Source organism: Lactuca sativa, chromosome 3 (assembly GCF_002870075.4).
Source record: "Lactuca sativa cultivar Salinas chromosome 3, Lsat_Salinas_v11, whole genome shotgun sequence".
Classification (NCBI taxonomy): Eukaryota; Viridiplantae; Streptophyta; class Magnoliopsida; order Asterales; family Asteraceae; genus Lactuca; species Lactuca sativa.
The window spans coordinates 183,631,617-183,646,624 of record NC_056625.2 but is presented as its reverse complement, the minus strand read 5'-3'; the positions used below and the strand labels follow the sequence as shown (position 1 = coordinate 183,646,624).

The 15,008-nt window shown below is 37.7% G+C and overlaps 2 protein-coding genes across 3 annotated transcripts; one reads left to right on the top strand and one right to left on the bottom strand.

Moving 5' to 3' along the window:
• Positions 1-8,480: 8,480 nt before the first annotated feature.
• On the bottom strand, positions 8,481-11,440 carry LOC111914361 (uncharacterized). Of its 2 annotated transcripts, XM_023910116.3 has the most exons (3): positions 11,322-11,440; positions 10,185-10,574; positions 8,481-10,103 (listed from the first exon to the last, which is right to left on the bottom strand). In XM_023910116.3, exons 1-3 carry the CDS (start codon positions 11,427-11,429, stop codon positions 10,053-10,055), a joined length of 549 nt encoding a protein of 182 aa, XP_023765884.1. In that variant the 5' UTR covers positions 11,430-11,440; the 3' UTR covers positions 8,481-10,052. The 2 variants fall into 2 exon arrangements, with proteins under 2 accessions (XP_023765884.1, XP_042754688.1); XM_042898754.2 differs by having other exon boundaries at positions 8,481-10,574.
• Positions 11,402-14,289, top strand: LOC111914360 (probable galactinol--sucrose galactosyltransferase 5). The gene is made up of 4 exons (XM_023910115.2): positions 11,402-12,687; positions 12,902-13,079; positions 13,169-13,536; positions 13,619-14,289. The coding sequence occupies exons 1-4, from the start codon at positions 11,491-11,493 to the stop codon at positions 14,186-14,188; spliced, it is 2,313 nt and encodes a 770-aa protein (XP_023765883.1). The 5' UTR covers positions 11,402-11,490; the 3' UTR covers positions 14,189-14,289.
• Positions 14,290-15,008: the final 719 nt, after the last annotated feature.

Here is a 15,008-nt window from a genome sequence, read left to right as displayed (position 1 = left end):
ACACTCATAAGTGTACATGCAACCCTAAATACCTTGGATCTATGCTTTCTCTATTATACATGCAAATATGAACTTTCTAAGGTATTCATCCTAACTAGCATAATAACATTGATTCATATGAATATATGGAGTTAGAATTACATACCTCTTTGATGTAGAATGTCTTCATGAAGCTTGAGTGCCTAGTGCCCCAAGTGTGACACCTCAAATGGTTCACACAACATCATATGCACTTGGAAAGACTTGAGAAAATTCTACACTTCATGAAAATCGGCTAGCCCTCTCTAGAATGATACTAATGCCGATTTTGGTCAAGAATAAGATGCATATATAGTTAGGGTTACACCATGTAAACCCTAATTGACATGGCCTTTCATTTCCATGATACATGGGTACAAAAAACACCATGGAGCATCCATGATTCATCATATGGGTTTTAGCCCAACTAGATAATCCATGGAGCATTAGCCCACTATATAAGTATGGATGATTTACACAATCAACCCATATATTTAATTAGTCTTCTTTTGATCACTTAATTAATCCTAGATTAATTCTTGATCAATACTAATTAAATAGTCTTATTAATATATTAGAACTTATAATATATTAACCAACCTTAAGTGTTATTTCTCTCATTATAGTCTATCCAAATGCATGATGCCATGCAACCCAAATGGACCATGCCGGGTCGGGTCAACTCTTACCAATTATAGTTATGGAATTAGACATTAATCCAACAGTATAGAGTTTGGAAAATTTGACCTTAAAGTAGGTCTACAAGATACCAACTTAACGAGAAAACTTTGACAGCATACCGACCTATCGAAAAATTAACTTTTGAGGTCTAACCATAAATATGAAAAATAACACTAGTGTATATAAGTAGACTTAATCTATATCCAAAAGAGTAAGTAGGGTATGTCCTACTCACGAGGAGTGTTGTTCTGTTTTGTAGTAGTTTCAGCCATGGATTTAGCCAACTGTCATTCTGTTTCAAACACACACATTTCTAAGGTTACTTGGCGCTCCCAAAGTTCTCTAACCTTGGCTTAGTTGGAAGTTAGCTCCCTCTGTAGGGCCTCGGTCTGGTTAATTCTTGGTCTTCGTTTAGGTGGCGGAGGTGAATCGTGGTGACTACCGTGGTAGCACCAACATCCATGACTCAGTGGATGGCTGCTCTTGCTTACTCATCGTTACGAGCAAATCGATGTACTAACACAGGGATGGCTCTGTCTGCTGAGCCTCCCTTATCAAGGTTGTAGAAGCTTCGTTCCCCATTATAAGGAAGGTGCTAACCCTGTCCACAACTCCACCCCTCTAATTTTACTGTCCATAGAGGTGTCGGACCTTGGAAGTTCTTTCGGGGATTGGGATTTTGGGTAACTTGAGGTGGATCGTAGACTTCTGGTTTTGAGTCAGAGTCTTCCTGAATCTCCTTTTCATCCTCTTCCTCGAAATCGTCTTCTATTGGGGCCACATGGTCGTCTTTTGGTTCTTCTTCGAGCCATCCTCCGTTTCCCTGATTGGGAAAGTACGGGTCTCCCAGCAGATGAAATCCAGCCATGATATCTATGTGATAATAGAGGTATAATAGACATTTAATAGATCTAGAATGGTATGTTATCGTGTTACAAATACTCTTATAGTATTTAAATCTATGATATGTTCTAGTGTTCCTTTGTAGTAAGAGTTAGTAAGCTTTTAGACTTGTTACAACACCACGACCATTCCTAGGCCTATGCTAATATCCTCTCGAATAAATATAATTGATCAAGCTATATTCATCCCATAACTGATTATATATCCCAAGGCTTACTCGTGCTATTTAACAATAATAATACTTTTGTTTTGTTCAGATTATAATACTGATCTTGTATGTATGTATGTATACTTTTATATATATATTAAAAGTATAACTCTTGGTAAGAGTGTTTTATCCCATTGTGTTTATAGTTGTATATCTTTCATGGGTTGATATACTTAGTTCACTATAAACAATGCTCTGATACCAATCTATCACACCCCCAAACCGGAAAAGCGGAAACGTTCGGGGGCGGAGGACGTCGTGTACAGTATTATAACCATTGCATAATAGTAAAACATGCAACAACATCCGTTGTGTTTAAAATATAGTTAATACATGTGTGTTCTTAGAATTGATTGTATGACACCAAAAATGTATAGCAAAATAAAATAAGAGTCTTGAACAAGCTCCGTCTTCTTAAAAACCTGAGTAAGACCTGTCTACTGGTTCCCTGAGAATATAGGTTATTTTGAAAAAAGAGTATCAACATTTAAGTTGTTGAGTTCATAATCATTTAGTATTAGAAATTTGTCTTTGTTTCATGAAAATGTTAGTGTGTTTCTCCAGAAATTCCAATATTTTCTCTAAATGAAAAGTAGTCTTAGGCCTTAATACCAAAATGTTTGTATGTTATTGTACTCTAAAATAGTGTAAGTGTATGTTTCCCATAAATTTATGTTATCTTTGATAGAAAATAATGTACTGCACTTTTATGAACTTTATAGTATATTAGTGTTGGAAAATAATGATAGGTAGTCCTATCACTTAGAATAAAACTACTGAAGTAATGTTTGTTTTGTAAACCAAAATTTTTAGTTAATGCTTAATGTCAATGAGATTATAACTCTAATGAACAGACTAGTGGCCCACACGACGTTCTTTAGGCGTCATAATTTTATGACATTTGTCACCCGTAGAACTGTCGGTCCAACTGTAGCTAACAATCGAGGTGCGCAATTGTCAGTCTCGTATAAATCTATACATAAATTCACGCTCTCCCTCCAGGAGACCCTCGTTATAAAATAGGACTTTGCATGTACCTTAAAAGGTACCATGAAGTAATGTCTAACATTCTAGTATTAACTCGTTTACATATAGTGTGTATGTATTTTTGGGTTCTTGTAAATGAATAATGTACTTGTAATGAAAAGTAATTTGTACTTATGAATTGATTTATGTAATGTATCCTTTGAATTAGAAAATAGTGTGAATGGATCTCAAAACTATACCTATTATAGTTTACAAGTGTTATGTTTGTGCAGGAAATTATTCACAATGTTATTGAAATAATTTTAATACTCATATGTATATTTGGCATGTATAATTAAGGTTTAACTGACAATTGGACAGTTGTTCCTATCCTAAGCCTACAACCAAACAAGGAACAAGAGTTAAGACAAGAGCAATAGTCCTAAGTCTATTAAATCCTAATTATACATACATACATACATACATACATACATATATATATATATATATATATATATATATATATATATGAATATGAATATAGTTTGATAAAAACAGTAATTTAAGAGGTTGAAAAACAGTTTAGAAAGGGTTGATAAGTTTCTAAAAGTATTTAATATCTTAAAATGATTTATAATCGTATTTAATTGTCACACGACTATCTTGTGTTTTGCTTGTATTCTCCCCCTAAAAGCATTTAAAAATGCTAAAACATAGGGGTATGAACTCACCTTATGTGAGTGTTCGAGTGAAGATACGGTATATTAATAATGATCCTCTAGTATAGAACTCGTGCAAGAAGTCGTATCCTAAATAATAATTATACCCAATATAGAACTCAAGTTAATAAGTTAACAATCTAAGTGATAAATAACACATTGATTATGTAAGAAACACTTATAAAAAGTGTTAGAATCAACCGAAAATAGGAGTTTTCGGTTACGTGGGGATTTTTAGTTGCTTAATGATTCGAAGAGTTCTTGGTGTTCTTGGTGAACACAAGAAGATATGGGTTTTTTCGGTCCATGATATGAAGATTGGAAGGTGTTTTCGGATGATAGTTGAGAGAAAAGGGGGTGTTTTCGGTTGTGTTCTTGAGAGGGAAAAAGGGTGTTTTCGGTTGGCAAGTGTAAGAGTGAAGGATTGATTTCAGTCCATATATATATATATATATATATATATATATATATATATATATATATATATATATATATATATATATATATATATATAAGACCGAAAATATGATGGGACACCTTCGTTGGGACTAGAAAAACACTTAGAATCTCGTGCCAATGAATAGGATTTAGGGGTTCTCGGTTAGGAACTCTATCCGAGAAACAGTTTTTGACCGAGAACGGGCACCATGCAAAGGTTTGCGGTCCGAAGGATTTGCGGCCGAGAACTCGTTTTCGGTTCGAGGGCTTTCACTTATGCGAGGGTTCGAGGGCTTTCACTTATGCGAGGATTTTTGGTCCTCGCATTTGGATCATTATTTTGCAACACTTATAAATTAAGAGGGTTTAGTTGTATCAAAACTTTAGATAAGCTTCTAATAAATAAATAAATCAACGAGTTTGCCTTTTTTTACAAGTTTTGACTTTTATTGACTTTGGTTGACTTTTACAGACTCTAAAATAACGGGTTGTCACAGATAATCACACCCCCATCAAGTAGCTCTAGTTTTAGTCCCGCTTTTGTGCGAATTTTTAGTCATTGTTACTCTCATTTGACAAAGTTGATGTCTCAAAACTACTATCAATAAAATGGTGAAAACTGACTATTTCAAAAAAAAAAAAAAAGCCAATTCAGATGTTTCACTATTATCCAAGCTTGGTACTATATTAACAAAGAGGTTGTATACATTTACCAAGTGACAACAAGGACTGATCATCCACGTCACTTGAGCGAAATCAATGCAAGAAGGCAACCATAGGCTTCAAAGGCTTATTATCTTTCCCTAAACTTGTTTGCCTAATTTTAAAAAAAAAAAGAAAAAAAATAAATCTATCACCTTCATGCATGACATGGACAAAGGCTTCAATAGCCCATAATCTTTCCCTTGATACAATAATACCTAATTTTTAAATGCCTCGAGGTGACGATCTCGGCTCAACTTAGATGACTAGGGCCATAATGCAACTCTCTTAGCTTACTAGAGCGGGCTCACAAGCCAAAGCCAAAAGCACTATGGCTAAGAACGAACAACTCCCAACAACCAAAAAAAAGAGCATGCTTTGGGCCCTAAAAACTTACCAAACAAGTAGGAATTACACTCACTAAGCTCCTAAGGCACACACTCATCATCTTTGGTGCAAAAAAATGAAAAACAAAATTACCCCAAAGGCCAACACTAACCTTGGGAAGAATCAACCCCTAGGATGGCCAACACAAACCACATGGGATGACAGGTGAAGAAACCTTAAACGCAGAACAACCGTACATTTAGCACTACACATACACAAAAAAGAGGCAAATATATTGTTCGTCAGACATTCCCTGAACGTAGACAAAGGCCACACAAGGCCAAAAGCAAACCAATTGTTGTTCAAACTTGTTCAAACATCAAAGAGAGGAGAAAGGATCACTTACCAGGAGTATTGGAGGAGGGCCCGGTTCTAGAGGAGCTACCTTCGAGGTGGTTGTCTTGAATGTTAGCATCGCTGCATAATTGGTGGATGCCTTTTATATCGAGCTCGCCAAGAAGAAGGTAGGAGGTAAAGTCCATCTCCATGAAGGCCTTCACAGAGGCGTGCATCACCTAGGTGTGCTCAACGATAGCACTTGGCTCCCCTGGATTAAACTTACCGGTAGCAACTTGCTCCCTAACAACTTGCTTGCCACCCTCCACACCGACAACCATACACGCCTCCTTCATCCCCCTGACCCTGAGTGAGAACTTAGGGCTCTCAACCACCCGGTACATCACCAAGGCTCTTTGGAAGTTTATCAATCGTGCATCAAATTCCGACGCACCAGAGCATGTGAAGTCAAAGTTTATAAGCCAGTTGTAGTGGTACATTGAAGTTAGAGATTGGTTGTACCGGCCATATGTATTTATCGAGGAAGAATCGAACTAAGCTGACTGGATTGCTAAGTTCACTTAGGGGAGATTCTTGAAACCTCAAAGTGAACCTCTAACAATCTCTAACCCTTGCAGTTCCGAAGTCAAGCTTAAGTCTGAAATGGTTATGGTACTAGATGGTGGTTGAAGCCCAAAGTGGATTTTGTGGTACGAGAAGAAGAAATGTTCTGAGATAGTGTGTCAATCTATGCATTAATTATTCTTGTCTTTTGTTTGATGTAACCTTACATAGGACTAAGTATTTTTGTCCATTTAGACAATCAGAGTGTCATATGTAACTTTTTTATCTAGTCCTTTGTATGCATTTTGATTTGTAAGTTGTACCTCCTTTTCCTATATAAGGAGTGTTTAATGACAAGAATAGATGACAGACTGTTCTTCCAAAGATTGCATATTTTCACATTAACTCTATTTTACATTTTTTCTCATATCTAACTCTTTCAAAACATTCTATTTGTTCATTTATTGTATTTACCTTGATTATACTCATTATTCCAAATTTAATACTTGAAGTACTTTGTTGATCTCTATCTTCAGTCTCGACTGGTCTTGCCAGACTTGACTATAACATATAATTACAAGCAGACATTTATCTTAAGTACTAACTCAAGGTTTGAGTTTTCGAACCTTGTCCCTACGCATCGTATCTTTGTTCTCACAAGTCACACACCCCCAGGCGAACGACCAGACCGAAGTATCAAACAGGACCATCGTGAACGGGCTTAAGAAACGCCTGATGAAAACAAAAGGGGCCTGGACGGAAGAACTGCCAATAATACATAGGCCATACCGTACTACCGTGAGGTCAGGGATGTGAGAGACACCCTTCAGCCTTACATACGGCACGGAAGCGGTGCTCCCACTCAAGATTCTGAGTGAATCATTACGGGTAACCGGTTTCGACGCAGTCTCAAACGAGGCACAGCGACGGCAAGACCTAGACATGCTAGAAGAGAAACGTCAAGCTACTCGACTGCGACAAGCGGCCTACAAAGCCCGTATAGAAAATTTTTACAACAAACGGGTGCAGGTAAAGAACTTCAAAGTAGGAGAATGGGTGTTGAGGAAGAACGAGGCTATCCACTCGGAGCCACTAGGTAAGCTAAGGGTGACCTGGGAAGGACCATACAAAGTAGTGGGGATGCAACGGGACGGAGCATACATACTTGAAGCACAAGAAGGGAGACTGATACCTCGAACATGGAATGCGGGCAACCTACGCCACTTTTATTTGTAAAACAACTGGAAAATGGTATAACCAAAGGAGGGGGTAATGACGCCCAGACCTCCAGCCTAAGAACTACACCTCAGTCAAATTTTGACATGAAGATCCTTAAGTTGTCTCCAAAACTTTCCGATTAATAAAGTTTCGTAAGATAGTAGACTAACCTTACTAGTCGATGTACGCACATATGTATATAAACATAAATACAAACACAATAAACAAAAACAGAGAAGAAAGGGTGCATGAATTTTCCAAACGACAGCACAGGCTAATCACCCACATCGTTTAAGCAAAACAAACCGCCAACATGCAAACATAAATCTCAATAGGAGATGACCCCTCTATGAACATGTCGGTTCAAACAAGCAATAAAGCTTCCAGGCTCTCGAACCATACATACTCAAAGGTTTCGAAGGATCATAACCTTCCCCTAAAAATTTAACACACACGAGTCCAGGGAGTATCGAGGTGACGATCTCGACTCACCTTAAGCGACCAAAAAAGAGAGGCAAATGGTCACCCAGCTAAGGACCAAAAGCAAGGCCTAAAAAATAATCTTTGGGGAGACACCTCTCAAACAAAAAGAGAAGCTCGCAAAAACAAGCAAACACTGACGATGAAGACCCCGCAATGTCGAATACAATAACATTCCAGAAAGTACATAGAAAAAATACAAAACTTCAAAAATGGTCCATGAGGTTTCCAAAAATATCAAGTTTAATCCCTAAGTTTAAAAAACCTCACAAATGGTCCCTGTGGTTTCAAAACTTTTAACAAATGGTCCTTCCGCCTAACTCCGTCAGCTTTCTACCGTTAAGTGAGGGGCATTTTCGTCATGTTAATACATAGGGACCATTTATGAGGTTTTCTCTATTTAAAAAAAAAAAGAAAAAAAATATAATTATTTAATTAAAGGGCCCCGCCTTCTCTCTCTCTCTCTCTCATAAGCACTTAACCCAAAACACTCCACCCATCTTCTTCTTCAATTTTGGAGGGAAATCGAAGTCGTTCATTCCTTAGTCAAGCTAATTAAATCCATGGCTCATGAAATCTCAAAGGAAAGACCACGAATCGGACAATGTCCACCACTATGGGAAGAACTCGGAGTGAAACTCAAAGACTGGTGCTTAAAGTTTCAGATGAACGAAACCAACGTCGACAAGGTGTTCGACAAAAGGTTTAAGAGAAACTATCACCCCGAATGGGCTGCAGCATTCATCATCGGCCCATTCTATCTAATCCGAGATAGAACAGGGAAGTATTTACCACCTTTCAAATGCTTAACTCCCGATCAAGAAAAAGATGTAGACAAACTCATAACATGTCTCGTATCCCAACAATAAGCTCATATCACATTAATGGAACTCATGAAATGGCGAACAGAAGGGCTAGATCCAGTGTATGCGCAAGCTGCTCAATTAAAACAAAGAGACCCCATTTTGGGTAAAATGAAAATCGCTAATCCACAAAGTAGCAGGTTAGTTTGGGAAACTTATTTAACAGAGTTTAATTCTTTGAGGAAAGTTGCAGTGAGGTTGATTTTTCTTCATGCCACGTAACGTGGGTTTAAATGGAATTGGTCTTTCTTGAAATGGGCTAAATCGTGGAGTGGAATGGAAAAAGCTCATAAATTGATCTTTATTGCTGCTCATTCTAGGGTTGAAAGAAGGGATTTCTCAAATGATGATGAAAAAGATGCAGAATTTTTTGCAGTCACTAATGGTGAGGATGATATGCTTAATGAGGTTTTGTTTGATGCTTCATCTCCGTAAAAATCGGATCTTTTTTGTATAAGATGTAACTTATTTATTTGTTATCCATTTATTATTTTCTTTTTTTGGATGATCAATCTCTCTTGTGTATTGAAATGACGGGTGGAGTGTTTTGTGTATTGAAATGAGGGGGTGGGGCCCTTTAATTAAATAATTCTATTTTTTTTCTTTTTTTTAATAGAGAAAACCTCATAAATGGTCCCTGTGTATTGAAATGATGAAAATGCCCCTCACTTAACGGTAGAAAGCTGACGGAGTTAAGCGGAATGACCATTTGTTAAAAGTTTTGAAACCACAAGGAACATCTGTGAGGTTTTTTGAACTTAGGGACTAAACTTGATATTTTCAAAAACCACAGGGACCATTTTTGAAGTTTTGTCTAGAAAAAATGAAAAACAAACAATAAACATACAAAAACATACAACACAAATCAACCCTGTCGAGGTTTAGTCGAGGCAGTGCCCTCAACATCACCGTCTGAAACAAGATCCTCCACTTCATAGCATAGTTGGCGAAGCTTAGCAAGGCCGAGCTCGCTCAAACGGAGATAGGACGCGAAGTCCATCTCGGAAAAAGCCCTAATGGCATCATGCATTGCATCGACAGACCGTTCCGCAGCGTTCGAATCGAACGAGCTAGGACCGCTGTCATCCGACCACACTCATGTCATCCACTTCCCTCTCTCTACACCAGCAATCACACACACGGCTTTCACACAATGAATCCCAAGCGCGAACTCGCTACTCTCGACAACATGGTCCACCACACGAACCACCCCCTTCTGAAGAACCCAAGCTAAATCAGCCTCCAAGAATTTCCTCCTCGAGACCTAAGCGGCGAACTAATCTTCTGGTAGTGCCAAATGCTCCGCCAGTGCTTCTTTCTTCGAGACCAAATTCTGGACCTGCTGGGATAAGAGACTAACCTCCCCATCCAGAGTCGCCACTTGAGCTTCTACATCAATCTTCTCCTCAGAAAGCACGAGGTAGCGTTCATCAAACTTGCGTTGCTCCTCTTCGATAAGCCAAACCTTCTTTGCAAGCTCGTCATGCTCTGAATTAATAGCAGCCAACTCCGCTAAATCGGCCCCTATGTAACGAAGACGACCAGCAGCCGCCACCAAGTAAGGAGCAACCTGAGCTATGACATATTGAAGATCGTTCGCCATGTGAGAATAAGAAAGAGCCTCGAGGGCTACAGGGTAGCCGAAGGAAACGCATGTCGACACCACTCACGGGCGGGACCCTGTTCCAATAAAAGGGAATCTAACGTAAGGTTCCACCCTGGGAGATACACACCAAGAGCACTCAAAGACGAAGGACTCACCATCCGACGCAAACCTGCCGTCTCCATTGCTTGCGGGTCATCACCATAAGCAATCTCAATAACAATGAGTGACTTAGCGAGCAGAGGATCGATATTGCGTTTCCGACATAAACGTCGGTCAATAATATTGCCACCGATATCCTCCTCAAGAGTAGAATCCACAGCAGCAGACCAACGTTGGGAGACGACTTGACCGCTAGCCACACTTGTTCCCCTGATCGGAGAAGCAGCCTTGACCCCTGCCTCGATAGGAGGGACATCGCCCTTAAAAACCGGGCCAACTTTGGCTGGATCCGGTAGCGTCTCCACTTGAGGGACTTCGTGATACTGAAGATCCCCTTCAAAAAAACCTTCGTAACACCTGTTCAAGAGGCAAAAGTCTCTCACTACCTACAACGACAACAACACCAAACCCCCTCCTATATTATTATTAATAAAACATTAAATTAAATAGAAAAATATATCAAAATATATCAAAGAACATTTTAGTCTTTTCATTTGTCTAAGAAATCAAAACCACACATAAACTAACTTAAAAAGACGATAAATCCAAAAATATAATAGTTTAGACTAAATTCTGAAAAAATATATATACAGGAACACAGTTTTGTCTTAAATAAATATATTGTGCTATCATGTCCGTAGACTTGATCAACATGAAAATATCCTAGTCTAATCTTTAAATTTGTAGATGTTTATGATCAACATGTTGGTTGTCTTTTAGCTATGATATTTGGATCTGGCGGAGTAAATCTTGATATCCGAGTCTATTTTTACAATACTTTGTTACCGTAGTAATCTTTTTCTTGAATAAAGCAAAAAAAAATATTAAAAATACATTTTGAACAACTATCTTCATCATTTTGAACACGTTATATTTATTTGTCATATTTCTTTAAATATATCATTCTATTCATCCATTTTTTTCGTTATAAATCAAACATCAAACATAATAAATAAATTGATGCATTCATAAATGAGAAAATCGAACTTACATCTGTATAGATACGTCGTGACACGTATCATGGAAATATTTTTGAACTTTTGACTAAGCTTTTATATTTTAAATAAATTGCTCAAATATATTATTAACGTATGAAGTAAAATAAACATAAATAAAAATAGAAACAATCTTACCGACCATGTGGACCTTCTCTGGAACCTGCCCCGTATGCACAGCAATTCCCCTATAAATTCCCCACTAACCACCACCAACATCCACATTGAATTATAACACAGATCCATTCACTTTCCTACAAATACACCCTCTTCAAATCCTATCTTAGTTTTCCCAAATTTCATCTAAATGACACCTACTTTATTCAAGATTGAATCCGATGATACCGACATGTTGGATGATGTTCATCCTACGCCTATGGTGAAACTGGTTGGATCAAATTTCATGGCTAACGACCATGTCATTTTATCTGACGTCCCATCGAATATTACTACTTGTTATACAGCTTCAAATGGTTGTTTTGTTGGTTTTGATGCTTCCGAATCGAATAGCCGACACGTGGTTCCAATTGGGAAGCTTAGTGGCATTCGGTTCATGAGTATTTTCCGGTTTAAAGTCTGGTGGTCTACTCACTGGGTTGGTTCAAACGGTCGAGACCTCGAGCAGGAGACACAGATGGTCATGCTTGAGAAGTCTGACTCTGGTCGTCCGTATGTTTTTATACTTCCAATACTGGAAGGTCCTTTCCGGGCTTCTATCCAGCCCGGAAATGACGATTTGGTTGATGTTTGTGTGGAGAGTGGGTCCACAAAAGTATCTGACACTTCTTTCAAAAGTGTCATTTACATGGAAGCATGGTATGACCCCTATGCCCTTGTTAAAAAAGCAATGAGAGTTGTTCAAGAGCATCTTGGTACGTTTAAGCTATTAGAGGATAAGACGCCACCTGGCATTGTCGACAAGTTTGGATGGTGTACATGGGACGCGTTTTATCTAACCGTGGAACCTCAAGGTGTCTTCGAAGGTGTGAAAGCCCTTGTCGAAGGTGGGTGCCCACCTGGGCTCGTTTTGCTTGATGACGGGTGGCAATCCATTAGTCACGACGACGATCCAGTTGATTCTGAAGGTATGAACCGAACAGCTGCAGGGGAGCAAATGCCCTGCAGACTGACTAAATTTGTAGAAAATTATAAGTTTCGGGACTATAAGAGTCCGAAACCAGAAAACCCTAACACAGGCATGGGGGCCTTTGTTAGAGATTTAAAGGAAGACTTTAAAAGTGTAGATTATGTTTATGTGTGGCATGCTCTTTGTGGATATTGGGGTGGTGTAAGGCCCAATACCCCTGGGCTTCCAGAATCTAGTGTGGTGCAACCCATGTTATCGCCTGGACTCAAGAAGACGATGGAAGATCTAGCCGTTGATAAAATCGTTAATAACGGAGTTGGGTTGGTCCCACCGGAGAAAGTTAATGAGCTGTACGAAGGTCTACACTCTCACTTGGCATCTGTCGGCATTGATGGAGTCAAAGTTGACGTCATCCATGTATGTTTCTTCCTACCATTTTATTATATTTTGTTTTAATTTTTCGTTGAAAAGTATTTTCTCATATCAACCAACATATACACTATAAAGGATAAATATGTAAGTTTTACAATATTTTTCTAATTAACCATATTATAAAAAAAAATCATTTTTCTTATGTCGAGATAATTTAAAATATTTGATATGAATATTGTTTACCTGATTTTACCCATAGTTATTGGAGATGTTAAGTGAGGATTACGGTGGAAGAGTAGAGCTAGCAAAGGCATACTTCAAAGCATTGACATCTTCGGTGAAGAACCACTTCAAGGGCAATGGGGTAATTGCAAGTATGGAGCATTGTAACGACTTCATGTTCCTAGGCACCGAAGCCATTGCACTTGGTCGTGTTGGTATGTTGTTCACATTTTCATTTACACTGTTTAATAATAATTATAATAACGACTTGTGTCATACTTATTGACTTAAAACATTTTAATAGGTGACGATTTTTGGTGCACTGATCCATCCGGCGACCCTAATGGTACATATTGGTTACAAGGGTGTCACATGGTGCATTGTGCTTATAATAGTTTGTGGATGGGAAATTTCATACAACCGGATTGGGACATGTTTCAATCAACTCACCCATGTGCCGAGTTTCATGCGGCTTCTAGGGCTATTTCAGGTGGGCCCATCTACATCAGTGATACTGTTGGGAAACACAACTTTGATTTGCTTAAAACCTTTGTTTTGCCCGATGGTTCAATCTTACGTTGTCAGTATTATGCCCTACCTACCCGTGATTGTCTATTCGAAGACCCACTCCACGATGGAAAAACAATGCTCAAGATTTGGAATTTAAACAAGGTAAACTTTATAAAATCTAAGTCATCTATTTTAATTTTACAATATATCATTGTAAACTTACAGTGTTTTATTACATTATCAGTATACTGGCATTATTGGAGCATTTAATTGTCAAGGGGGAGGATGGTGTCGTGAAACAAGACGCAACCAATGCGCTTCTGAGTACTCTCGCATCCTGACCTCAACGATAAGTCCTAACGACGTTGAATGGCAGAATGGGAAACCACAAATGTCCGTGGACAGTGTTGACACCTTCGCGTTATACCTATTCCATCAGAAGAAACTCATCCTAGTAAAACCAAGTGCTAACATAGAACTTTCATTAGAGCCATTCGACTTTGAGCTCATAACGGTCTCCCCTATCACTATTTTGGCCCAAAAATCAATACAATTTGCTCCCATTGGGCTAGTCAACATGCTCAACTCGGGTGGGGCTATCAAATCAATCACATTTGTGTCGGAAGTCGATGGAGTGTGTATCGTTCAAGTCAAAGTCAAGGGTGCGGGAGAAATGGTGATTTTCGCATCCGAAGAACCAAGTGAATGTCATATAGACGGGAAAAATGTTGACTTTAAGTATGTGGATCATATGGTCATAGTTAAAGTGTCATGGTCTACTACAAGTTCATGCATTATTGAGTATGTGTTTTGAAAGATAGGACTAATCTTTCGGGTTTTTTTATATTTGCTTTTTTATGTGGCAAAACTATCATCATGTAAATATTTATTAATTTCAAACTTTTTATAAGTTAATGTTGGGAAGTGGTATATATATGTTATTTTTGGTTTAACTATAGGTTCTACGGTACTCTTGTTCGGATATAATCGATTTTGTATTTTTGTGAAATCTGAATTGGAAACCAGAAATGAATTGGATGAAACATCGTAGTATACAATCATGCTTCTTTTGTATGCCATATTACTAACCAGTATTTATACCATAATTTTCTTTTCTAGTCTAAATATCGATGGGTCTGCCCATTATAAAGCCCAATTTCATGGCTCAGTAATCTCAGTTTATTTATCACAAATTAATGAATTATTGTGATTTGTGATTGTCATTTGTCATATACAACTATACAAGCAGTCAAGCAGATGGAGCAGTTTAATGACAAATTCGTGGATCGATTAAAGCATGATAAATATTAGAAAAAATAGCTAGCAAAATGTTGAATATACAAAACAATTACTTTTTTGAATTGTTTATTTATTTATTCTGGATAATAATATGTTTATGACACTTATTGTTTTAAATAAAACTTTTTTACTAAGTTATTTCATTCTTATTTGACTTAAATAAGAATTTTTTGATAAGTTATTTACTCATTATATTTATAAGCAAATTTTGCCGAGCACTAAAATATAATTTATCAATTTATTAACTTTTGTTACCGAATAATTGATTCGAACATTTTTTTAAAACTATATTTTAAAATACTTATAAATTAATAATCATTTTGAAAAAGATTAAG